The sequence below is a fragment of the Pagrus major genome, chromosome 19 (genome assembly GCF_040436345.1).
Source record: "Pagrus major chromosome 19, Pma_NU_1.0".
NCBI lineage: Eukaryota > Metazoa > Chordata > Actinopteri > Spariformes > Sparidae > Pagrus > Pagrus major.
In genome coordinates this window covers 13600293-13627824 of record NC_133233.1, presented here as the reverse complement: position 1 = coordinate 13627824, position 27532 = coordinate 13600293, and the positions used below count along the sequence as shown (strand labels likewise).

Here is a 27532-nt window from a genome sequence, read left to right as displayed (position 1 = left end):
ATCTGTGTTTAACGTAAGCAACAGAAAGCGTGAGTATGTGTGTGGCAGCCGAGCTAAGGGAATGTGAAGGGGATCAATACGAAGGGGTCTATTCCTGCCACGCAACTGTGCGTCTGTGTGCATGTGAGTCAGTTAGTGTCTGCGAGTGTGTGTGTACATGTGTGCGAGTGAGTTTGTGCGTGCCAGCTGCCCTGGCTACAGCGAGATCAATACGACAAATGATTACCATTTCCACAAACCTCCCTCCACAGCCTCGCTTCGGCCGCTCAGCGAGTCTCAAACACCCCCACCGACACTTCCACACACACACACACCACAGACCAAAACAAACCACCCCCATCTTGACCCATACCTCGAAAAGCAAATATAAAAATGAAAAATTACAAGTTCATGAATAGTAAAAAATATTTGGGCCTTGTGCAGGCAAAACTTCTGGGACAGTGAAGTGAAGTTGGTGCATTATGGATTTTACAGTTAAAACAGTAATGACTATGCAGGGAAAGACCAGAATGTTGACCATTAGTTTTTATTGGCATTTGTGTTAATATAACAAAAAATAATGCACAGTTCAATATTTACATTTCTCACTTTGTACATAATTTCTTATTTTTGCAGATAATTAGCTATTAAGTCTAACTGACAAAAACAATGAGCTATCACAAATCTTTTTTGAAGGGTCAATGGTTTTTATTATCAATTAATCTGTTGACTGTTTTATCGGTTAATCGGTTCATCTGTTATATGTCAGAAAAGTCTGAAAACTATCAATCAGAGTTTAAGCGATTTGCTCAAATTATTTGTTTATCCAAAACAGTCCAAAAAGATTTTACTTTAATCAAAATTGTTGCCATTTGATTTTCTGTCTATCGACTAATTAACAAAACATTTCAGCGAACATTTTATGGTCAGTGTCTCAAAACCTCACCAGTACACCCCCAAGATGCTAAATTTTTTGCTTTAATAAAGTTTGAACTTTAAGCTCAAAGAACAGTATTTTTTTCAGAAATTTATATGAAAAAAGAAAATCTTTGGCATTACCAGCAAATGCTTAGCAATTTGAGTCATCTTTTCAAATGATTACCACAAGATTTACTACACAAACTCCTTAATATATTATCAAAATAAATTAGAGTTCTGTCTGCATCTCAACACACAGATTAATTGACTAAATGCTTTAGCAACGAATTTAAAAGTGATACTGATAAAGTAGCTCAGTGGTAGTAAAAGCTGAAGCTGGAGCAGAACAGCCAAAACAAAAAGGAAAGAAAACGCCTGATAGATTGGTCCGTGGAGAGAACACATGATAGGATGAACAGAGTGGGAGAGAGAAGGGAAAGAAAGAGAGGAGGCATCCTGTGGAGAAAGGAGGGGATTTCCCACAGCACAGATGGAAGCCATTAGCATGGTGTTGTTGCTTAAAAACCTTTCATGTCTTTGCAGTTATTAGATAATACTGGGTTAACTGTAAACAGCATGAATCTGCAAATGGATATAATATGCAGACACAGCGATTGTTTTACCATTTGGTACCTAAAATTGGTTTAAATGTAATAAAGTGCAATAATTCAGAATGTAACCTATAAAGTCTCCATGCCGAGTTTTAAATTGCCGGTTGACGATGAAAATGTTCCATGGCTTGACTTTAACCGAGAAACTCCCTAAGACGGAGACCGTTGCAGTGAGGTCATGTCGAAGCCAAAGCCGCAACCACAGCTATGCGCGCACAAACAGGGCGCACACAAACACACACTCGGCTGGGTGATACATGCTTGCTGATGTCATCACCGCAGCCCTGGTGACACACAGGGGTCAACCAGGGGTCTCACCTCTGAACTCTGAACTTCATGACCTGACATCTGCTTACCTACCGTGTCCCATCGATACGCATTTTGATATTTCTGTTTGGAGCAGAAACGTGCAGAGCAGATCAGTCATTTTCAGGCACGATAATACAACGTATGACAGACAGAGAAGTTGGATATTTCTCTTTGTAGACTCTCTTAAACAATGTACGTATTAGAGCTCAGGGCTGTTCTGTTCGACACATGTTCAGTTAAACAGCCTACTGTATGCCGCACATAAAAAAGCAAAAATGTTTTTGATTACTGAGCTTACACAGGGGACGATGGGAAATGGGACAAGAGAGAAAGCTTCTTTGCCTCTCTCCCTTCTTACCTTATTTTCCCCTCTGCTAGCTTTCCCTCATTCAGGCGCCCCTCCATCCGCCTCGCCTCCTCTGCACGGGCTGCCAACTCCTCCACTGAGCAGGGGAGAGAGAGAGGAGAGACAGGGGGAGAAAAGTGTGAGATAAAGAGCAACAGTTCACTTCAGACACTGTTGGTTAAGATTCATTAGAGAATATGCCTAATTTAAACGTCCATGTGACAGAAAAAACTGACATTTTCCAACTGAGATATTATTAAAATTGTGGAAAATAGCTCTTGAGGCTGAGTTGAATTTCTTTTAAAACATATTCAAAGAGAGAAATTTATAAGATGAGTAAAGATTAACAGTACTTTATATCTTCCAGCAGACCAAGGTTAATAGAATGATTCACAAAACATGCATACGCAGAGGTGATTATTGATTGGAGTTCAGCAGGAGTGGGAAAATATGAACTACGAGCCGCCTTCAAAGCCAAGCGAAGAACTCCGGCACAGAAGAGGCACTGAATGCCTTTCAGAGGCAGAGGAGGAAGGAGTGAAAGTATTGCACTGCTTACACTGAGACGGGGCAGCAGCCCTTTTGTTGGGAGACAAAAGAAGCGTTTCCCGGCTCCGTCAATAGATGGCACTCTTTACCTTAAGCAGGCCACTTGAGCTCATGCTCCTGACTGCATCCCTTCAATCACATTCCCTTTTCAGCCGTCTCCTCCGTCTACATGCAATAAAACCCCATTGTCCTACACTTAGTAGTTTAGCACATTGAGCGGATGCATAATAAACCACTAGTCAAGTTCCTTGGTCAGGTTTGCTTTTGCAGGCCCCTTTTTTAGTTTGAATTTAAAATTAAGGATTTGCTTCCTTCTCCGCGTGTTTTTTTGTTCTGTATGCTGTTTTGTGAGTCAATGTTTCCTCATAGCTCTTAAAACCTTTTCACTAAATTCAGTATTCATTGAATATAACATAAACTGTCAGCCATCGGTGGCCAAGGCTAGTGAATATTGAGAAGGTGTGTGCACTGAATATGTAGAGGTGTGTGCGCTCCTGAGTGTGTGTGTGTGTGTGTGTGTGTGTGTGTGTGTATGTGTGTGTGTGTGTGTGTGTGTGTGTGTGTGTGTGTGTGTGTGTGTGTGTGTGTGTGTTGAATATTTACAGGACGGACCTTGACTTTGAGGGTGTGTTTGTGTATCTGAGTGTGTGAAATAGAAATAGAGAAATGTTATATGTGTATTGCTGTAAAGCTTTTAGGGCCGCACACCATGCTGTGTTGGAAGTGGTGGGACAGACTGAATAAGGGGGGAAGCTAAAACCAATAGTAGAAAGGAAGAAATAGAGAAAAGAAAATCTACATTTAATAAAACTATGATTAATTTATGGCTCTGCAGCATCCAAACTGTTTAAACTGAAGCCCTGGGAAAATTGAAGCAGCAACTGGAATTGCTAAATATTTAACGATGCACAAACACTTTTATATATGTGTGTGTGTGCATGTATGCGCCCTACCTTGGCCATTTTACTCAACCTCAAGGTTAAAGTTTGCTATGAATCTCAATAATCAATAAAGCAGAGATGTGAAAACTTGAGATGGGGATCAAATTCGCATTCAAGTCATTAGTTTTGAGGTGACCTCAGTGACACCTCCCACCAGGGCAGGGAGAGGCCACAGAGAGAGCAATTAGCTGCATGGACTGAACGTTTACACAAACACTCCTATTTGCACCCAAATGCACACAGGCGAAGGCACACACACACACACACCACACAGCTGAAACACACGGAAGAAATTAAGTGAAAAGACAGACAGCTTCCTCTGTAACTTAAAATGTATAAAATGTATAAAAACAGCAAGCAGATATAGCTCACATGCAGACATACACCAGGTGTTTACCTGAGACAAATATGTAAAATGTGGGGTATATGTAGCTTAGCAGGGATTGATGACCAAATACTGACAAAATGTTCCACATTAAACGTGTATCCGCAGAGGATTGTGGATCAATTCTTCCTAACAGCTTTTGGTAGAACAGTAGTCCATATTCTGAGGCCTCGGCTCCTTTACAACCTGTTTCTAGTTGCTCCATGAGTCAAGTTATGACATTAAGTCTTCAATCTAAGATCTTGGGTCCCTCACTGTCTCACTTTCTTGACCCTTTTATACTGGCTTCACAACTAAAGGTGTGACATTAGTCCATAATCTAACCCTCTCTCTCGATCTCTCCCTCTCATACGAGCTTCAAAGCCCATCATACAGCATTGGGCCTATAATCACAGATCTGCGGTCAGATTACCCCGCTCTTGCAGCTAACCTTTAACATGAGAAGGACGAAAACTCGGCTAACCCTGAATCAGTGGTTGGGGGTAGAGCTGGGCCCTGCCTGGCCCTCATAAAAGCTTCATAAGGCTTCATAGGGGCTTCCTTTGGCTTTGTTGGGGGATTCGTAGCGGGCTAAGGTGCTCCCACGAGACGTCCCAAAGCCTCCCAAGACTCTTTCTCTCTCTTTCTGAAGTTTCACGGGCTTGCAACACTGCTTTTGGGTATAAGCCAAAAGGTGCAGGCGCACAGCCGCACACCGTCATGCACACAAATACACCACAAGAAAAAAAAAATTGTATGCACACAACACTCACAAAGACAAAGACTAACACACACACACACACATACACACATACACCCCAACGCACTCCCCTCTTGCTCTCTCCTCTCCGCTTTATTTACAATCCTCTGGCAGCGGTACAAGGGCCCGGGGCTATAACACACGGCACCTAATGCTCAAACTGCCAGGTAATCTCATGTCTGACATCCCCCTTTGATAGAAACTGATCAATAGACTCTTGTAAAGGAGTCATTTTCTCTGATGTTTCTACCAACCACTTCTCTCTATCGCTATCTCTCTCCCCTTCTCTCTCTCTCTCTCTCTTTTCCCCCCTTCTCTTTTATTAGCCATACATTTATAATTCATATTTCAGCAGGGCTGAGTTTGCTCTGAGACAAAGGGGGGCTTCTTTGTGTAATAAAGAACAATGGTGGTGAAATGATGGGGAGAAATGCCAGTGTTTGCTGCTGGTTCCGGTGAACAACAGTTTTGGGGATCGATAGAGTGTGAAATGGGATTATAGCTAGTAATAGAGGTGAATTGGAGGAGAGAGGCCTGTGCACGTGTGCGTCCAGGGATCCAGATTGGATAGCACAACACACACACACACACACACACATGCATACGCACACACGTGCGCACAATAATGATTTCATCATCTTTAGGCAGATGAACATCAGCAGCACAGAGGGGAGGTAATATCACATTTCTGTTTTTGTGCAAGTGTGGAAATATGGATATTGTGTTTTTGTTTATGCTGTTATTTCATTTGTTGTCACACAGCATCACATTTATTTCACATTAAGGCCGACGTTACAACACATCTTATTTAAGTTGTAAGATGACGCTATCAGCCATGTTTGAATATTCCATTCATCTCCGCTTGGGTTTGACAGGTGGGTGCCATAGAAACATTTTTATAAAACAATTAAACAGCTAACTAGAAGATACCAAACAAAAATCCAGAGGAAACTGTATCAGAAATCAGTAATCTTAACTTATCTACACCTTTCAATTTATTTTCTGTATACATAAAACTCAAAAACAGTGAGTGTCTAAGAGTTAAAAAAAATCATGCCACAAATCAGTTCTCAATTCACTTTAAATTACTCATATATATATACAGTAAGTGCTATATTGTCTAAATCACTATATGCACTATACACACACTGGCATTATCTGAACACCATATATAGTTTATTAAGTGATGTGTGACTCACTCTCTGGACTCACTATTTTTTGCAAGAAACAGAATATCTACTGAACTGAAAATGCATGCTGTCAAAGAGTGACAGTAAATCTGACACGTACAGTCATAAGCCAAGTTTAAGGACTTTTTTTCCTCTCTCCTTTTTAATCACCCCCTTCTTTCACTCTTTCAGCTCTTCATCCTCTCCTGCCACAATCTGATTGAATCCAGCTGCCTTCATTCTCATCCACATGACACCTCTGTGGTTCCTAACTCATCCTCCTATCCTCTGTTTCCTTCTCCTCCTTTTTGCCAATCCCTCTCTCTTTGCCACAGAGACCTTTTAACATATATATAAGAGAAAAAAAGGCCATGTTTTCATAACACAAAAAGGACCTCTGCAAGGGCTCCATGTTAATAAAAAGGCCTTTTGTTCATGACAGTAATTTCTCAAGCTAACTCCTCACCCACTCTATTCAGGCCACTGCTATATCCAGGTAAACAATGCCCCTTTGTTATAATATTGCATCTTTATTCTTCTCAAGTCATTACAATAGGCTCTACATTGCTGGATTGTATTTGCTGAAGGTAAAAGCGGAATAATATGTGGTTTTTGTGTGGAGCGTAGAGTTGAGGGAATGCGTTTTGATCACAGACAAAGGCCAAGCTACACAGCGTTGTCCTTCTGTCTCTATCTTGTTAATGAGCAGTGTTCACCGAGCAAGCCAGCCACTGTCTGCCACGGAGAGAGACCTCAGATTCATCTCTCTGCGGACAATAGGTGAGTGCGTGTGTGTGTGTGTGTGTGTGTGTGTGTGTGTGTGTGTGTGTGTGTGTGTGTGTGTGAGAGTGTGTGTGTTTGTACCTCGAAGAACAAGTGTGTATGTGCTAATTAAAGCAGTGGGAGTTGGGAGAAATGGCCGTGTGTGTATGCGAGGTGTTTGCCTGGCGTGACCGTAGATGTGTACGTTAATTCTTAATGAGACATTTCTGTGCCCAGAGAGACCCAGCCATCACCATTCCTGCACTGACACACCACTACAAAGGCCACCGTCGGCCATGCTCGCACGCACACACACACACACACACACACACACACACACACACACACACACACACACACACACACACACACACACACACACACACACACACACAAACCAGATCATTACCATACAGCTAAAGCAGTGCACCATTAAATCAAACCTTTATCTAGAGTGTGTGTATGTTTGTGTGTGTCTGAGTTAACATTGCGTGAGGACAGCTAGCAACCGAATCACCATTGCTGTGCCATTGGTGGCTAATTTGAGCTAACTGATTGAGCCAACAGCACTGTGGCTGGTTCTGCAACAAAAAGGCAGGGCACACTGTAAAGCTCTTCCAGCATGCTTTATGCTTCTGATGGACAACAAAGCCTGAATGCTCAAACTAGAATATCAGGTCAACTAGTAAATCAAACAGTGAAGTCAGGTAAAATCATGTTAAAGACAAAATATGTTATATTTCTGCAGCAGAATGTCCAAAAAAACTCCCCATGAAATGGCTAATAGATTGTTAGTTGCTTTGGCATAGTTACATGTTTTCTGTAAAAACAGGCAGCAGCCAATAGCACTGAATCTATGTTACACCCCACCCGAACCCCTAACCATCAAGTCGCCGACGCTGCCTCTCCATGAATGGGCTGCTCCCAGTGAACATGGAAAACGGCGCCTCTGAGAAGATGGAGACTAGTTTGATAAAGGGAAAACATAACGGAGGTGGTTTTCTTGCCAGGTTTGGAACCTGGCAACCGCGTGCTGAGTCAACAAGGACCTCTCACCGAGCTAACTACATTTAGCACCAGTCTAGCACTAACTCTAGCAACAAAGTTACCGGTATTGTCTACCAGGAAACTCAATAAATCCCCTCAGTATTGTAACTGGCCTCCGACGTCATTCTCGGAGGCCAGTTACGGACCTGGTCCGGAGCTGTTCATTGAGAATATGCTGATTATCAGTTTGTTAGCAGCTTTAGTAACAAGTAAAGCTATCTCTCCAGAGTTTCTCAAGGCAGAGCAGCCCGAGGGCAGCAGAAAATATTTTCTCCATAAAACATGACGTAGTTTCACCCAAATCAATGAATAAAGTTGTGTATTTTTGCACAGTAATCGGTCAAGTCCGGTCTCTAGCAACACACTCCTCTGGCGACCTTCTTCTTTTTATACATACATGGCAGCGTCATAAAATAAAGAAAGCGTTTATCAGATGAAAAATTAACATAAGCCCCTGACTGTAGTCATCAACATTTAAATTTTTTTCCAGGCAGTTACAAACTTTAAAATACCTTTAAAAATACCTTCAAACGGCTTTTTTGCCATTGTCTGGCCTGATGTTGGTGCATAGGTGAGCTATGGAGCAAGACATATGTGATAAACAGCAGTTGTGACTTCACGGGAACTTTAAGTTGTGTAATTACTGAACATTATCCCAAATATTTCCAACACTGTTCAAACCCAGAGAAATCTGTAAGGTAGGTAACGGTGCGTTTGGTAGCCTGTCACTATAACTTCTGGTAGAGGGTCAGAGAGTGGGGTAGGAAGTCGGCGAATGTGACTAAACACAAGTGAATAAAACTTTCAAACATTACATCGTCCATTAACATTTCTGCTTGAATCACATAGATATATTTGCATCAGCAATAGATCCCACACTTACTTATTTATATATTATATATATATAGATATTTTGTTTTGTTTTGATTGAGAGACCTCTAGCGCCAGAAATTACATATTGCGCAGTTAACTATTTGCTTGTGCACCACTTGATCAGAAATAGTTGGTAAATGTTAAAACTGTATATGTATAAACACTGTAAACTATGTGTGTGTGGTTATTTAAAAGTTATTCACTGATGGATAAATAGACATATTGAAGGATGAAAAGAGTTACTGATGAATTACTGATGAACCGATTACTACCTGTCACTTGGTGCTTGCTGCGCAGCTCCTCCAGCTCTTGACCCAACCGCCTGACTTGACCGCTCAGACTCTGTTTCTGTCTGATGGCACATCTCATCTCTTCCTCAACCTTCAGTAACTCTTCTTGAAGTCTCTGCACCTCTCCTCTCTTCACGCCCACCTCGCTGCTCCTTCTCGCTGCCTCTCGTCTGGCCTCCTTCAGCTCCTCCTCTGACTGTCTGAGAAGTGCCACATGTACCTGCAGCATAAGTGAGAGGAGCAGTGAATAAGTGAGGAAGTGTGTTTTAATGTTCGCACACATGTGGTGTTTGTGGCCCCCGTTCAGATCAAGTATCTTGCTAGACTGTGTCAGGAATGCACTTCACACTTCTTATCAAGTGGAACCTGAAACATGTATTGAGTGACTACTTATTATTTGATTTTGCTTCCCTGCTTACATTTGCTTTTATCTACTGGAAACCTTGAGAAAATAAAAATAAAAAATATTTACTGTATATTTTGCTTTAGCCGTACAGCTAGAGAAACACAGGTGGTGGACAAAATGTTGCCTGAGCTGTTTGGCATAGGCAAACCGATTGTGTTAGGGGGTTTGCAAGGCAAACAGAAGTAAACTCTACATATTATAGATAAACAGAAAGTCCTTCACAGCAGTAATGGATAGATTTATGTTTTTATATCCACATACTTATGGCCTATTAGCATGATTTGTGACATCCCAAATAGTGAAAGGCCATAGAAATGGTGCCAGGCTGCCAGCCTGACTTCAGTTTACAGGGGGGGTTTGTGCCCAGTGGCAGAAAAAGTAGATGTGGCACAGTAGATGTGAGGTTTATAGGGAACCTATCTAATGCCGATGGTGTCATTATTCTAAAGACCCTACATTATGAAATGAACATTTAATTCATAATGATAGGTTGAAGCAAAAAAAGTTGTCTATTGTTTAGTTATTTTAAGTAGAAGACATCTGTTATGAAACAGTTAAACCTTTAAAATGATACACATTTGCATTGTGTATGTGTCTGTGAATAACAAATTAAGATTTCATTTGTAAAAGCAGATATCTCTATTTTTATTAATTTTCCTAAATCATGATGATGGGTTGTTTTGATTAAGAATGTTTTTTTTATCTATTATCTGTAGATGTAACCTTCAGTACATGTGTCCTTACACGACACAGGCTCATTATGTGATATTCCACAGGGAACAAAGCTGGATTAATGGACAAGACCTGACAGCTATACCACTGTCGCCTATGTGTCTGTGTGTGTGTTTGTGAGAATGAATCGTGTGTGTATACATATGATCTGGGTAGGCATGACATATGTACCACTTGAATGTGCCAGAGGACGCACAAATTAACGTGTAAAATCAAATGTTCCCACTCCCACCTACACATAGACTACACTACACACACACACATGCGCACACACACACACACGAAAATGATGTGTCTATGACTGCCAGCAATGTTGGCACTCTGCCAAGCTACAGTCACCACTTTGAGTAATTTGAATATTTAGTGTCCCATTGAGCTCTTAATTGGAGTCAATTTCACCAGCCTTGGCACGTTTGGTGCTTTAATTAATGGCAAGGCAATTTGTTTCTGCCAGGCAATCACGGGACAATCGCATGAGTGGTGGGTGTGTGGTGCTGGTGGAGGTGGGTTGAGTACTCCTCTTTAAAGAACTTGAATTGAATCTCAAGAAGCTCATGTTCTTAGCCTGAGATGCATGCATACAGGCAACATTTTAGGGTGATGCAGAAGTGGAAAAAAGAGTTGAATGAGGGGAAAAAGGTCAAAATAATATGGTTGTCTCTACATTAGAGGACAGGTCAGTGGATACACATTACTTCCATACCTTTTGGGTGTCCACCAGCTCAAGCTCTAAGCGTGTAACTTCCTTTTTCAGACTTTGCACTTCCTGTTCTAGCTGGCTGCGACTGCTCATGTGTGCATGGTGGGACGCAACAAGACTCTGCTTTAGACCCACTCTTTCCTGGGCTCTACGGAAAGGAGAGGAAAACGTGACCGGCCTGTCCAAACTGTTAGGATATGCATGGTACAAATGAGCACAGTGAAAGACAAAAACATGTCTGCAACATGAAAAAAAGACCAAAATAAAAGTTTAGCAGTATAGGAACAAAAAGATTTAAATAGGTTATGTTAAATTTTCCATGTAACACATAGAGTGTGCTACTGTATGACATTTTGCAAGTGAGACTGTTACGAGAATGAGAGCGAGTAGGGGGGTGGAGGCAGACGGGAAGGGCATAAGAGGAGAGACAAGGACAGGAACCAGGATCAGCAGAGGAGAATGAGAGTTTTATAGACTCAGTTATTACTGTCTCTCCAGCTCTGACTTCATCTGAAGAATAGCCTTTTCACACTCCGCAAGGCGCTCAACCTGCTCAGTACAGCGCTGAAACACACACACATGCAGAAACACGCACACACACACGATTAAAAAATATGTAGGTGCTGGAATGTAGCTTCTATTTTGTGTTAAAGGTGAAACTACCTTCAAGTAAGTATAACTCTTCGATGTATCTCTGCCTTTTTTGAATGTAAGTAGTCTGATTCTTCTATCTGAATGTATCTGTTACCACTCTACGAGATATACGGTGTATATCAGCATGATATGCAAAAAGTGTTATCTGTAATCTGTAATGTGTAACCTCAATGTGCAGAACAGTAGAAATCTCACCCTCTGCAGCTGTTGTCTGTGTCTCAGCAGACTGTGATACTCCTCGTCAGAATGAGAATGAGTCTGTTGATACAAGTGTAGGTCACACTCCAGCACAAGTTTCTACGAGTAGAGAGCAAGTGAAATAGGTAGAAAGAGAAAAGAAAAATATATAAAATTTTCAGCATTTTCATAGAATAATTTCAGTCAATGATACATTGAAAATGTAACAAACTGCAGGTGATTTAAAACAGAAAAAAAGACTCTTAAAAAAGCAAAGCCACAAAAGGGGACACGTTTGACATGAATTGCATTTCAACAGATTATATGCGTTTTGGTTTAATAAAAAATGACAATGACACTGATGTGCCCTTAAGGAACCACATCATTATACATTACACTCATTATGTGAATTGATTTGTTGCATCGCAGAGCACAGAGAGGCTTGGCCTCGATGTTCCAAGCACAGCTGACAAACTCCAACACAGCTAGCATCACATTAACAAGTTAAGTCAGAAAGTACAAAAGGCAGTAGCACCTCAAGAACTTAGCATTGCTCACTTAATTAAAGACCATGGAGCTCATTGTGTTTCCTAAATGTATGGCAGAATGTATCGCTACCCTTAATCTTAGTCTATTAGCTGCTCTCCTTTATATAGGCAAATTACATAACTAATTCAAAAGTTGTGACTTTGTAGGGAAGGAGAGAAATTTGACTTCTTGTATTCATCTTTATGTTATAGTGAAATATTCCGTAGTCAGAATACAAATGAACCAGAAAAAAGATAGCATTAAGATACTATATTCAAGCTATTGTGTAAGTTTCCACTTATTTTTCTTATGCTATAACCTGTACATTGATTTTATATTCATTCTTTAAAATTTAAAAAGTATTTCACTTTTATTTTTCAATTTAGATTTTCTTATAAACAGGGAATGAGGACATTAGTGATTTTCAGGTCAGATGAGCCCAACAGTGGCACAAGGTAGAGAATTAGCAGGACGTGAAGCTCCATAAGAACTCTTAACCTCTTGATAGGCGCCTCACAATCAAAGTCATTAGCCAGTGTAATAAAGGGCCTGAGATACAGCCATTCTTCAACAGCCTAACTCTTTTATAACCAACAGATTAAAGTTGATTGGATTAAAATGACATTCTGCCCGTCTGACCTTGGCGGCAGCAGTTAAGTTCATCCAAATTAAATTTCTCCGTAATAAAGATGATTCATTTGTTGCCTGACGTAGTAAATATAAAACAGAAAGAAAAAGGAGAAAAGATTAAGTGACACACGCCAGTGCACACGTGCACAAACCCACACTTGTACACACACACACGCACACACATACATGTGTACAATGACTCATGCACACACAAAAATAGACCCATGCACGAGCTCACACATTAATGGAGCTGGCGAGCACCTGGTAGCGCACACAAGAACACGAAGACGCCCTCGACACTGATGCACGTAAGCCGATTTTTCTTGTTGGGAACTTCCTCGTCTTGAGGTCACATGAAAACTTTATCCTGAAAAAATACACCGCCATAAAGATTGTAACAATATTCATTTCTTATTCTCCCAAGCAGCTTCGTTGATTGATACATGGAAATATTACAAGGAATTAGCCTGTATAATGAAGCACACAGATCTAGGTCTTTTAAAGAGACATATTATGTACATTTTCAGGTTCATAATTATATTTTGGGTTACTACTAGAAGAGGTTTACATGCTTTAATGCTCAAAAAACACATAATTTTTCTCATACTGTCTACAGCTGCAGCACTGTGTTCCCCCTCTGTCTGAAACGCTCTCTTTTAGCTCCTGTCTTTTTAAGGACCACCCTCCTGAATACCCAGTCTGCTCTGATTGGTCAGTTCACACATCCCTGACCCAGCACTGCCAACAACAACAAAGTAGCTGTGCGAAATCAATTCTGACATGACAAACTAGCTGCTAGGCATTACGTGTATTTATGCCTGCGCGTATGTATTCTGTCTACATACTGTAGAGTGTGTCCGTTTTTGTCCTGACCTGCTGTTTGTGTGTGTCCACCTGCTCCTGCAAGGATCCTATCAGGCCTTTAAGGTGGTCTGCTTTTTGCTGACTCTCCCAGAGTAGATTCTGATTGGCCTGGAGCTCATCCGTCATCTGGTCGAGAGCCTCCTGTGAATTCTCCCATTGGCTGACCTTTTCCTGGTACCGCTGCGCCAGCTCAGCTAGCTCTTCCTTCACCAAATGAGTTGCTGATTGGGAATCTCTTAGCTGAATAAGGCAATGGCAGAACTTTAGAATGGACTGAGGACAAAAAATGTATGTATGTAGAAAAGGATTAAAGCTGATGAAATCTCAAAGCAAGTAACAGCCAATAATGCCAATATACTATATTACTGTAAACTAAGATCTACCTGTTGCTGTGAGAACCGTAGTTCCTCTTCCAAAACCTCCACCTGCCCTTGCACCCTATGCACCTTCTCTATAGCTGCTGTATACTTTTGTTTAAAAATGGCTGCAGTTTCGTTCTGCCTCTGGGCTTGCAAACTGGCATCTTTCAGCTCCTCCTTGGCTCCTTCAAGCTGCTGATGAAGAAGTTCCATCTCAACCTCCTGCTTCTTAAGGTTCCCTTCAAATGTCTCGACCTGAAAGCAAATGCAGTCAAATGAAAAGCCAACGTTGATGGGAATAAACTGTTGTGTTTTATTTAAGTGGAACAGCCGTAGCCTGAAGGTTTAGTAGAGTGACCGAAGTGCTGTTTTTTAAAGGAGAGTAACACTTGGACTCGCTCGTGTACTGTATACTGTAGGTGCTCTAGAGAAAATTTACTGAACAGCTGCCAACTGTTAAAGTGTAGAGTGTTACTGTTTATATATTAGTGCATTTATGTGGTGTTGAAATAATCCGAAAAATTTGAACGCTGCCTCAATTCAAAACAAAAACTCAAAAAGTAAGCGAAAAACTTTGGACACGATTTGCCGACTTCAACATCATACACACAGAAACACAGTAGATGAGAGTAAATGTTTGAATGATGATTAGAGACGTATTAATTCACATATTGAATATCAATTTTGTGCTCATGAGTCATTTCTAATGTGTTTGTTGGTTAAAACATTAGTTGCTGTCCATGTAGAGTGACCTGGTTTAGAAAAATGTATTGGTGTTAACCCTGATAACAGGTCAGGTAATGCTATATTTAAATGGTTTTAGAGAATGTACTGGTGTAGGACCAATTCTGGGACAAAATCACTCTGTAATATAAAGTTTCAAACTTCAAACACATTTAAATGCTCTGAGCAATAAAATATAGAGCCGGGCCGAGACTCGACTTTTGGGGTCAAGTCCAAATAAAAAATTCTGATATGGTATATTGATCGATATAGGGCAGAACAGTATACTGGGCACAAACTGTAGAACTCCACCATTCTTATGTTTATTTTTTTCACAAACTGGCGACTGTTAAGACTGTTGATCGCTGAGGAAACACAGATACCTCGTGATACCAATGGCATCATACTATTGGCTGACAAACCTTGGTAGAAGCTGGAACCAACTATCAGAATTCTTACACAGACATAAACAAAACAATCAAACTTTAGTTCTGCATCTTTCTACAAGCTCTGTTCTTTTAAATGATTCGTCTACATAAAAAAGTTATAAATATAACCTTGAGAAAAGCTCATGAATACACTGAAGTTGGAAGAGCGACTTCCTAACTCGGGAAAGAAGTCTATCCAAGGAGCAAGTGAATGCAAGGAAGGTTGCAAGTAACTGCCAGAACTTATTGTATGCGCACATGAAGAAGGATAAATAAACTGAAACTATTACATCATCATCATCATCATCATCATTATAATGCCATAAAATCTAACAGTGAAACAGGATACTTGAAAATATGTGTCATTGTGACTAAATGTTCCTAAAAATACTGAAATTGATGCTAGTTTGGTGTAATGGTGTAACATATCATGCTGCTCTACAGTAACCTCGCTCATAATGAAAAGGGAACCAAGGAAGTGAAACCAAGCTTAATCCCGGTGTTACACAAGGAATCCTACCATAGCTCACCTTTCAAGCAGAGAGGTTGAGAAAGTTAAACCCGCTCTAACACTCAGCCTGAGTTCATCCACATTAATCCCGCTGTAATCTGGATCAGAACACGAGGGTTTACAACTAATGACAGCCAACTAGTTAGATTTCAGCGGTTCGCCGCAGCTTGGTTTAACCAGGGATTAGCTGGGCCCATCAAGGACTAACACTGGGTAGGAGGCAGCATGACTGAGTAGAGAACTTGCTCATGCAAAGGAAGAAAGAGACATAAACCAGAGGAGAGGAGAGGATGGAGGAGCACCATCAGCTTTCATTCCCTGCTCTCGAGTCAAAAACTGAACAACCTGTGTAGGTGTGTGTGTGGACTGTTTAAAACCATTGACTCAGCCCATGTACACTTGATTTTACTCAGAGTGTGATGGCGAATGTTTTGCCCAAGGTTATGCAAGGTAACAGATTTAAAGTCACAGACACAACATAAAGTAAGTTGTCATATGCCAACTTAACCTATTATAAGTGCTTATTTATTTTTTTTTTTTATGCATTTACTACCCTACAGTCCAAATACTAATAGTGGATTTAGCGTTTCTTTCTGTCGCAGGATGAAAGGCCTTATAACGAGGCTTAATGGGAACACCACGGCTTTCTTGTGACCATAATCAGGAGCTTGTGCTTTGGGGAAACAAATAACCCTCATTAAATATGATGGAAGACAAATCGCTTTGACCCTAATTTGGCCTGCCGTTTGAGCATTCATGGCAGTCACATAACTACCCAAGTTGACCCTTGGTTGATAATAACTTTATTCTACTCTTCTTTTGTTTTTTTATTCTCTTGATCTATCTTTCCCTATCTGTACTCGTGTTTGGGTCCAATTGGATGTGAGAGGTTGACAAACAGAGGGGTCATCTTGTCTTGTTTGTTAATTCAGATGATGTAGATGGGAATCTATGTAAGTTGACTGCAAAGTAAAGCTTGTCTGCCAGAAACGGGTCAGTTTGTTGTTCCTGGCAGAGGACTGACTACTTGATTGTCTGCTGTGATTTAGATCACTTGCTCTCAGACGGATAAATGCACACCATTTTTCTTTTTATGCCGTCCACTAGATTAGCACCATAGATTGTTTCGCTGTAGTATCGCGGTTCAATTGATTGACAACTGAGCAAGCAAAAGACTTCTCTGCAGCTATGTGCTGCTGACTTAAATTGTCCTTGAGCTTCTCGACCTCTGACTCTCAATCCTTCAGGCTGCTCTGCATTTGTCTGAGCTCAGAATTCAGTCGGCTGTGAAGCAAGACGCTCTGCATCAGTCTCTCGAGCCTGTTTGACAGCTTCCAGGTCAGAGTTCAACTGAGATTTCACCAGAGATTTCACCTGCAAGGGAGGTGGAGATGAGCGCAGGTGAAGAGGAGAGGTAAAAATTTGTCCTTACCTGTTGCTGACTAATACAGAGCTGACCATGTAGCTGCAGTTGTTCTTTCTCCTTCTGGTCTTTAAGCCGCTCGATATCTCTGACCTTCTCGTTCAACTGACAGGCCTCTTCCTGGTGCCTTATGACCTTGTGTTTAAAGTGTCTTACCTCACCCTCCAGTGCTGCCACCTAAGCGAGAAGAAACAGAAAGTGAGGAAAACTGAGAGGGACGGAAATGGAATAACTTTATGTAGGAACACAGAGCGTGCTCACAGACAGACAGAAAAGACAGCGAGGGGGCGGCAGTAGCCTAAAAGTGAAGGGAATCGGGCTTGAGTCAGAGAGTTTCCCAGTTTAGTCTCAGGACCAGCTGGGAAAATGTGGGCACAAGCAGACATGAATGAGTAACGATTCCCCTTTTCCTTAGCTCCAACTTTCGAGGAGCCTTTGAGCAAGGTGCTACGCCTCCCACTGCTCTAATGGAGCTGCTCAGCAGCCAACAGTAGAAGACTGCTGCTGGTTTGGGCACTTCCCTCGAGTGGATGTGTGCAACTCTGTGGGTGTAAAACAGGTCATCGTTGGAAAAAAAAAAGACACAAGGGTGCTCATTCAACCTAGCCTCGGCATATGAAAGGAAAAAACAAAAAATAGTAAGGCAGGTTTGAAATCGTTGTAGTGCTACCTACAATTGAATTTAAGCCCTGAGACAAATTTAAATCCCAAAAAACAGAAACAAATCTGAAAAACCAAAACTATTTTTCACAGAACATAGCTGGGAGACCTTAAATTTACGATATTAAACCAGTATGATATTTTATAAGCTGGACACAAATCTTTTAAAACTACAACATTATAACCTGAAAATACACTCAAATCATAAACAGATAATCAGAAAACAGATATAGTATAAGTGACTAGCCATAGGAAAATAGCATATCAACATACAGACACAAACAAGCCACCACACCTGTTCCTGTGTCTTTTCATGCTTTTGTTCAGCTGTCTTCATTTCGGCTCTTAACTGCAGAATTAATTGATCTCTGCTTCGGACCTACACACAGAAAATGCACTTGAAGAAAAGAAATAACAAATTGCATGTGCTGGAATTTGAGCCCATAATGTGCATGCGTTTGGTTGAATATTGGGTTAACAATGTAAGATTTGGCTGCATAGCTCTGACCTACGCATGCATGCAAACACACACAAATACATGAGCACATGCACACAGAGACAGAGAGACATGGACCTCCAGGTGCAAGGTGTGGAGCTTCTCATGGCTCAGAGCCAAATCTGCCTCCAGCCTCTCTTTGGTCTGGTTGAGGTGGACACACTCTCTGCCCCGGTCCTCCATCTTGGCTCTCAGCTCATCCCTTTCCTCGCACAGTTTCTCCGAAGCCGTCTCTCTATGGAGCAACTGGAAAATACGCGGTACAATGAAGCCACTCAATCAGTACTATAATCTCTGAGTTCTTCAAAACACCCACAACAAAAAAATATACAAAAATAAATAACATCATAATCAACAAGAGTAATAAAATGATATTAATTCTAGCATCCCAAAACCTCAACATTCCCTCAACATAATCTAATACACAATACATGAAAAGTCTAATTAAATTAATTCTGATTCAATTTCCATTTTAATAAATGGAACAAAAGCTACATTTATTTGATAGTAGTGGAATCAGGTATCAACCTTTTAACACAGTTAACATTAATATGAATCATGAGCATTAAAAATAATCTGTTTTGTGAATAATGAAGATGTTGTTGTTTTTATTTCTTTTTTTTCTTTTTTTTACCTCGTTCTGACATTCAGAGTGCTGCTTCTTACTCTCTGTGAGCTCCCTCACCAGTGCGCACATCTTAATCTCCCTCTTCTGAATCTGGAAAACAAAAACAGATTTCTCCTGCTTGAAGGATGTCGGACATGGCACTTTTTTTTTTTTTTTGACAAAGTAACATTATGTTAAGGGTCGTATCTCCCCGAATCATCAAACTGTATCTCAGGAAACAAGGGAACTTGGGTCGCTGTTTACAAAACTTGAGATAAAATATTCCAGTCTTGTTTTCATATTTGTGTTTTAGGTAATGGTGGTGGTGGGCGGATGACGGTACATACAGAGAAAGGGTTGTTTATGTATCTTGTGAGTATACAGTATGTCTGAAAATTGCTTGTGTTTGTCTGTTTCCTTGGTGACCTCCCCTAATTACCCACTTCAATTCTATGCCAAATGAGTGCGTGTGAGTGTGTGCGTCTGCACATGCTTTCATGTGTGTGTTTTGGGAAATGTTTTTGGACTTTTTTTTTTTTTTTGTATCTCATCTGTTTGTGTTTACCAAGTCTGTATCTTGTAAAGCTTTTCGTCTGTTTGGGGTCAGTCAAAACAGCCAGGTATCTGCTATTATGTGCTGGTTGGAGTTTTTGGGGATATTTTTGTAAGCACTCATGTCTTACAATTTAATTTTTTTTAGAGATGCTTAGTTTCATTTATTTATTTATTTATTCATTAAGCTTTTAGGAGTTGAAAGGAGAACAAGGTACCAGGACATTGGACTGTTATACAGTTGAGTTCATTTTCTGGATATCTTGAATAACATGGGGATAAGACCACAGCCTTGTCTTACTCCACAATGTTTAAAGATAATAATAACTAATAATGAAAATTTATCACCGGTATACACATCTGATTTGGACGTAGTTTCCACTTTCGTTTTATTCTAACACATAACAGCCCGAGGCAAACACTCGCTCTCTCCCTCCCTCCCCACCTCCAGTCCGTCCTGCATGATCCAGGGATTGTTTTGACCAGAGTTGAGGGCTCGTTTGTAACTGTCCAGGGGGATTGATGGAGTTAACTTGGCTCTTTGACCTCTCACCTCTGGCTGTCAGCGGTCCAGGCTCGCTAAACACACTAAACCTGAGCTACGGCAAGGGGAGGGAGAAAGAAAAAAAAGAACACTGCATACACACTGCCATGCACATAGCAGCTAAATCACAAATGAGTGCTCATGTAAGCACTCACAGAGGTGGTAAAGAGCTGGAATCTTGGACACGAATAATACAGGTTGTGTTTTGAGTTTTCAATGGACCTCAGACAAAAGAAAAAAATGACCAGAGCAGTCATTGTTGTTACAAATGCAAGTCATTCCACTTACCCATAGCAAACACAACACTTACTTCCTGCCAATTTTTTTTTTTTTTTTCTTTTTAAATCTTAGCTTGATTTATCTTTGAGTGTGCATGTGTGTGTGCGTGAATTCCCAATGTGAGCATGTGATAGGCAGAATGGATGTTGATAAACACCGGAGGATGTCGTGTCAAAACAGACAACTTGTCAAAACGACACACTAACTAGGTCAATCACAAAGTTTAAGGAGAAACTTTGGAGTGGAGCTTTGGTTTATGCATATCTCTACGTGGATGTCTACGTGTGTGTGTGATAAGCTTCTGAACGAATCTGCAGGAGGGGACCTCCAATATCGAAGGTATTTTTAAATCAATGAGCTCTTAAGTGTATCTCAGTCTCAATGTGTTCACAGATACGCACGCACACAACACACTCAGCGCAGATAGAATCCCTACTGACAGGCAATGACAAGATAAAGAGAGGGAGGGAAAAAAAGGGGGGAGAGGACGACAGGAGGGGGAGAAATAATATTTGAACAGTTGGGGGTGGGTGGGGTTGGCGACGAGGGGAGGGGTGGATGAAAGGCAGAAGTGGCAAGGCAAGAGAAGAAATGAGCAATAAGCGAGATCAAGAGAGAAAGCAGGGAGAGAGAAAAATCAGTAAGCTATTCTGATGGTTGTAAAGCATTGTGAGCAGGACCAATGTTTGTCCAAGTCCAACCTTGAAGGCTTGAACAACCTTCACACAATGCTGCTTACCTTCCACTGTACCACGCTTTCCGTCATCCTTTCATTCTTCTATGCCTTCTCATTCCGACCCAGGCGCCGTTGTCCATTTTAGATAATATGCATTTTGAATTCTTTTACCCTAATGCGCTTTATAGAAGAACTATGAGTGCATTCTTTTTACACTGAAGCCCCAGGGGGGAAGCTGGAGACACACCATGTTTACAATAAATCAAACGCAATGAACAATTCAACTATATTCAAGCACACGGCACTGAAAATGAGTAACACAAGCTACCCTGTTAAAACAAAATGGCAACACTTAGGGTACATTCATTAATTCATTAATATTAGGTAGTACAGTAATAAAGAAGAAGTGAAGTGAAGAAGCTGTTTATCCTGCCCGAACATAACTAAGATGCAATGGCCAAATTTCATGGCAATAACTGTCCCAAATATAATGGCCACGGCCCAGTCTGTTGTGAGTTGACAGCTCTTCCCACCGGATCAAAAGGTGTCTCCCCTTATCTCAACTTTCCTTCCTCCCTACAACCTACAACCCCTCTGCATTTTTCCATGCTTCTCACACTAAATCCATCCATCTGTCTAACTCGTTCCCCCCTCTTCTCCTGCCCGCCCCCTCCGGTGTACATCCATGACCTGAAACTTCAAAAACGGAGCCTCAAGAGAACTGCACATGTGACTTTTGGCTCTGAGAATACGAAGCAGATCATCTCTGAGACAAAGCCCCTTGTCATGTTAATGGCTTCACTACTTTCAAGTTTCTCAGTGGGGGGAGTTTGAGCCAGTATAACACTTTAACCACATGTTAAAACTAAAGCAACATCTGGCCATTTGCATGATGATGATGTGTGCGCTGTGTGTTGGTGAGATGGAGGGAACTACTAATAGAGATGGAGAACAAGTAAAAAGGGATACAGATAAATAAAGGATAAGGGATTAAAAAGACATTAAGAAGGATTTTGTGCTTAAAATGTTATTTTTTGGGGAAAAAACATGCAAACATCTGCTTTTATTTAGGGAACTTCCTCTTTCATTTTTGATGTGTTCTACCAAAAGAATCAACAGCTGATCATAACTGAGCTGGAGATGTGTTCTGAATATAAAAATCAGTGTTTAGTCAAGGATTATTTCAAATGTTAATGACTGAAACAAATTGAAAAACTTTGATTATTTCATTGATTTGTGAAATTTCACAATACTTCCAGCAGTAGAGTACACACTACATCATAATAAAATGATGTACGATAGCAATTTGAATGTACCATTGTTCATGTAAAATGCAGGCTTCTTTCCTATCTGAGCCTTTGTGGAGAAACCAATTTCCCACTGATTAGAAGAGCATTGTTAAATAGACTCTCACAGATATAGACAGATATAGCCGTCAAGTGGTCAAGTAGTCTGACCTCTATAACCCTCCCGACTCAAGTCAGACCAGTGTTTCCTCTCCTCTACTTCATCTTACGTCCCAGCAGTTTCAGAGAATTAGATATGTGAAAAAAGTGAGTGGACTGCTTTCTCTCTACAGAAAAGGCAAACAGCTTTCCTATTCTTCTGAGCGACAGAGTCTAAGTGAGAGGGGGAGAGTGTGAATCAGAGTACATTTCAGATGAAGGAGAGAGTGTTGACAGTATTTGTTCAGCTGTGCTAATGTTAGGACATTTAGGGCTGCAGAAGAAAATACTTATCACAAAGTTCTCTCGGGTTTCGCTTACATTCAAGTGGGAGCAGGCACACTCGTCTCTTTTACACACACCTACTTCTACCACTGTCCATACAATGATGGACTGAAGTGTGCAAGAGTGAATGCGAAGCTGTAAATGTGTGTGCCCCTGTGTGGGTATGTGTGTGTGTGTGTGTGTGTGAGAGAGAGAGAGAGAGAGAGAGAGAGAGAGAGAGAGAGAGAGAGAGAGAGCGAGAGAGAGGGGAGCTTGTAATAGATCAGAGAAAAAACAGTTTCGGTGCATAAAACAGGGCCAGATGTGAAGCAGAAACCAGATCCCTGTACAGAGTATGATGATCCATCCCTTGGCATCATCATACACAACTTCATGTACACATGATACACATGTGCACATACAGTCAATCTTACACAGTTGTAGAATATTTGCCAACAGCTTATCCTACAAGACCTGTGTAATCCTGATGCAACAGTTCGCTCCCGATATGCAGAATGACAACTGAATTAACACTCACTCCACCAGAGTGAAATAAAGAAGGTCAAAAATATGCTCTATAATTTTAATCAAAATGTGTAATTTCACTAAAACTCATTGACTCTCATATATGAGTTTTAAAGGATGTAATCTTTTTAATGTGCACTCTATAAACTGGGAGACTGTTCCAACAACACCCTCAATGATAGCTACCAAAATCCTGACCTTAACCCTAACCCTCAAAACATTCTGCAATGAGTATTGTCAGTGAAGAGGCTCGCCAGTGAACAGGACTAAATCTCATGTGTTGCTTCTCCTTTTTATATATCCAAGCCCTTGAAATTTCACCAATGGCTTCATGAAAAGTATCTTTCCAAGCTGGTTAATTGAAGGTTAAATACAAACCACTGAGCAATAACATAAGCTTTTGGTATGTGGCAAAAAGGGCAGAGGATAGAAGGTCTAAAAAGCAATACAGCATATGAACATGTGCATTTTTTTTGTGTCACTCTAGTCCTAGCTGGGAAAATAAAAAAAAATCCCATTTTAGCAGAATGATCCAAATTTTTGTCAAGTCTGTCTTCGTCAAAAGTGTGTGTTTTTAATAAGGCTCTAAATATCAGAACATCCCATTACCCATTATCTAAAACCTTATTATCAGCCCCATTGTAGAAATAGACAATGCCTGTCACAGAGAATATTACATTTGAAAATTGAATATTTAAATGAATCCCTCACCTGTGCGACCCTTCTTATCAGCCCCATTGTGGGAAAAGACAATGCATTACATTAAAGTGAATATTATATTTCATCTCCATCCTGTAGAAATTGCGTGTTTTCAGTTTAACCATTTTTTTTCTGACATTGTCCACTCTATGTAGAAAATGTTTCTTGACCTTGTGAGCAAGCAAACTCGCAGATAGTGTATCAACAATACAACAACAGGGAAGTCACGTGTTGTCCCACTTAACTATTACAATAACATTGCAAAGTTTTGAAAGAATGTATATCATTTAATATAAGAATGAAGACCTTGAGGAAGAAACCAATCACCTTCTTTTCAGTGGTGTGACCCATGTGGGTCAGTTCCTTCTGCAGATGCTCCATCTCTTTGTTGGCATTGTGCAGCTGCTCCTGGATCTGCTGCCTCTGCTGTCTTTCCGTGTTCAGGATGGTGTTGGTCTGATCCAGGGATTCACTGATGTCACTCAACGTGCACTCACTCATTTGTAACTGAGGGTGAGCAGAGATAGAAAGAAGAATAAGTGGAGTATGTCAGGTTTAAACCTTCTCCAAAGACTGAGATAGTCACGGTCACATGCAGGCAGAAAGCTGTAGAGAGAGCTGAGGAGGAGAATGGGAGAACCAACAAGATACAAACAGAAGAAGAAAGTATAGTTTAGGGAGGTTTGCCCCTGTTCTGTCTCCATAGCAGTGAAAAGGAAAATCATAAAGGCTTTGTGCCAGGCTGGGGAACCCTGCAGTTACTGCTTAGACTCAGGACCAATAAAACTGCTTGACTACATGTCATAAAGTTGTAGGTAACACTAACTGTAGACGAGTGCTTCTTGAACCTTGGGATCTGACCCCAATCAGACAAGAGAAACAATATGCTTTCATTCACATGGGTCCTTGGAAAACACCACATTTCTTTAATGAACCCCATGGCAGGTTTGAGAGGAATGTTTTCCATAAAAAGAAATGCGAATTACACCATTATGATAGCCAGAAAAGATAAAAACAGGATTTTTCATTTTCAGATGGTCAGAATTCAAACAAATCATGTGCTGTGAAGGTTTCCATCAGGAAAATGAATCAAATCTTAGCTAAAAATACTGACCTTGCATGAAAAACACTTCATTCTACATGTCTCATTTTAAATTTCAACAAAAATGAAGGCATTGCTCTACCCAGATTCTGTAAAATAAACATTACATTTTGCACTCTTGGGGAGCCACAGTAGCTCAGTTGGTAGAGTGCGTGCCCCATGTACAGAGGCTGTTTCCTCGCTGCAGTGGCCCTTTGCTGCATGACACCCTCTCCACCCTCTCTCTCATCTGGTTTCCTGTTGTATTTAAAGCTGTTGTCTCAAAAAAATCAAAGTTTTTGCACTCTTCAGTGCAACTGGGAAGCCCTCAATGATGCTGAGACCTAGGGTCACGTAACAACAATTCCGCAAAAGTTGACTGGACTGAAGAAGGAGGAGCCGGTTGTAGAAATGTAAATAGTTAAATATGTATGGCATGTGGAGCCCCAATTTTTCCCAGTATACATAGGTAACACTTGTGGGCAAATGTGATAACACAAAAAGTACATTTTTGAGGTCTCCCCCACTTCTAGCCATGATTGTGCTGTTTCCACTGAGCTGCAGGACATAGATATTGCAGTGAGAAAAAATAGCCTACAGTGAGGAAAACTGTGACAGGACAAAAAAAATGTCCAGAAACTACCTCCAGGTTTGCAACCTCCTCAGTCTGGATGTTTGACTGTGCTACTGCACTGTTCTACAGGTGTGTACAACTGAAATATCTGTCATCAGCCAATTCTGACAAAAAGTAAAAGTAAAAGTATCAATAAGGGTATTATCATTCAGTGCATCTAGTCTGTACTAGACTGTATGTGGGCTCATGTTTAATTGTGTCCAATCAATTTCAACTCAATCGTGTACTGTGGAACTGTAACAGTATTTACTGTATCAGGTAACAATTTGCAGTGGCAAAATTCTGTCTAAACAACCTTTCTATCAGTAAAAGAGAAGGTAAAACAGACTACTTTGAACCCCACTCAAACCTGTGGCACATTAAATATGCAAAGTGTGTACTGGCACTTGAAGATGAAATTGTTCAAATGATCACACTTAAACTGCTGCCACCTTCAGAATTCAACAATGATGTCAGTAAGATGACAGATAAATTAATTTAGTGTTTGAAAAGTAAGGGCATGAAGTCAACATCTAAGAGAGTTCCCGAAGTCAAGTGACTAAAGCACTTTTATGTTGAATACACTTTGTTTAGTTGGCACCCGTACCACTAAAACACTAGAAATAAATGACTCGTTTTGGTCAAGAACACAGTAAATGGGTTAATTTAAGTCTAAAACACATCACTGCCACGCGCCACTCTGAAATACCTAGAGGGGCGAGAGGAGGGGGGAAGTGAAGGAGAGAGAAAGAAATACAGCGGGAGTAAGACACAGGGAGAGAGAGAGAGAGAATTACAAGAAAGAGAGGAAAAGGACAATGAGAGAAACCTAAAGGCCATTCCATTCATCATGCGTATGACTCTTTAATGTTCCCATACATTACCCATTGGTTCTCATTGGGGTGAGAGCGAGACTGGACAAGGGAGACGAGAGAGAAAAGGAAAGACAGAAAGAAAGAAAATAAAGAAAGAAAGAATGATACAAGGAAAAATAATGAATGGATTAAAGAAGGAAACAAAATAACAGTAAACCCTCCCCCACTCCAGCGCCCCTCTCTTGGCTAAGTGATATTCACATGAACACGGTTTTTTATTGTACAATGAGCCAACCCTCTGCGGAGCTAAGATGGTGGCGATGAGTTATTAAATATGGAGAGAGGGCGAGCGAGGGAAGGCAGAGGAGGAGGGGAAGAAGGACGGATGATTAACTGTGAAGGAAGTAAAAAATGAGGAGAATTCCCTGATGTACCTGACTGGATTTGATTTAGAGAAGGTTGCCCAATTCTGTTCCTTATTTAAGAAGAGCTCCCCTTCTGTGTGTGTGTGTGGTTGTGTGTGTGTGTGTGTGTGTGTGTGTTACCTACTTTACTCTGCAGTGAAGCCAGGCTTTCTTTAAGCTGTGTGTTGTCTTGGACCAGCTGTTGTGTGTGTTTCTCCTTTACAGCCAAGGTTCTCTTCAGAGAGTCCTGTGTGGCTCGCAAACCAACCACATCCTGGTCCAGGTGCCTCACACGCTCTTCTCGCTCTTTCATCTAACACACACACACACACACACACACAGATGGACAACAGAACAGTCTTTACCGCACATACACAAATACAGCTATACTACTACCTGCACCTTAGGGTTTTACTTGCCTTGATTCAGACACCAAAAGGGCAAACAAAAGTAGTATATTCAGAGGCACCTGTTCACGCTACTATCAGTTTTTCCTCGCAGATTGCACTAAAGAGATCAGATACTTTCAACGAGACTAAATAATTGTCAAGATAGCAGTTTAATGTTAGTCTCATCCCAAAATAATAGTAGCTTTTTATATTATGCCTGTAATATTCAAAACATTAAGGACATATGTGGAATCAGCACACTTGTTTATTTCTGTTGTCATTTTCAGCCGTGACCGTGATGTTCAAAGAAGTATAATTAAACATGGTGGTCCAATCTGACGTTTCTGCTCTGTTTATTTAATGTGCTGTATTGCTTTGCTAACATCTTTGATAAACCAAACCTACCCAACATCTTGATCCTGCTGCCCAA

At 40.8% G+C, this 27532-nt stretch overlaps 1 protein-coding gene across 1 annotated transcript in view; it reads right to left on the bottom strand.

Moving 5' to 3' along the window:
• LOC141014320 (uncharacterized) overlaps window positions 1–27532 on the bottom strand; it is a 97699-nt gene that overhangs the window by 22873 nt on the left and 47294 nt on the right. Inside the window, exons 8-20 of the mRNA XM_073488059.1 lie at window positions 26859–27026; window positions 24128–24307; window positions 18844–18927; window positions 18288–18455; window positions 18009–18092; window positions 17063–17230; window positions 13993–14181; window positions 13619–13849; window positions 11606–11707; window positions 11244–11320; window positions 10760–10904; window positions 8901–9138; window positions 2176–2260 (exon numbers count right to left, since the gene is read on the bottom strand). Of these exons, the coding sequence (XP_073344160.1) occupies window positions 2176–2260; window positions 8901–9138; window positions 10760–10904; window positions 11244–11320; window positions 11606–11707; window positions 13619–13849; window positions 13993–14181; window positions 17063–17230; window positions 18009–18092; window positions 18288–18455; window positions 18844–18927; window positions 24128–24307; window positions 26859–27026 (1919 nt within the window). The remainder of the gene's footprint in view (window positions 1–2175; window positions 2261–8900; window positions 9139–10759; window positions 10905–11243; window positions 11321–11605; window positions 11708–13618; window positions 13850–13992; window positions 14182–17062; window positions 17231–18008; window positions 18093–18287; window positions 18456–18843; window positions 18928–24127; window positions 24308–26858; window positions 27027–27532) is intronic.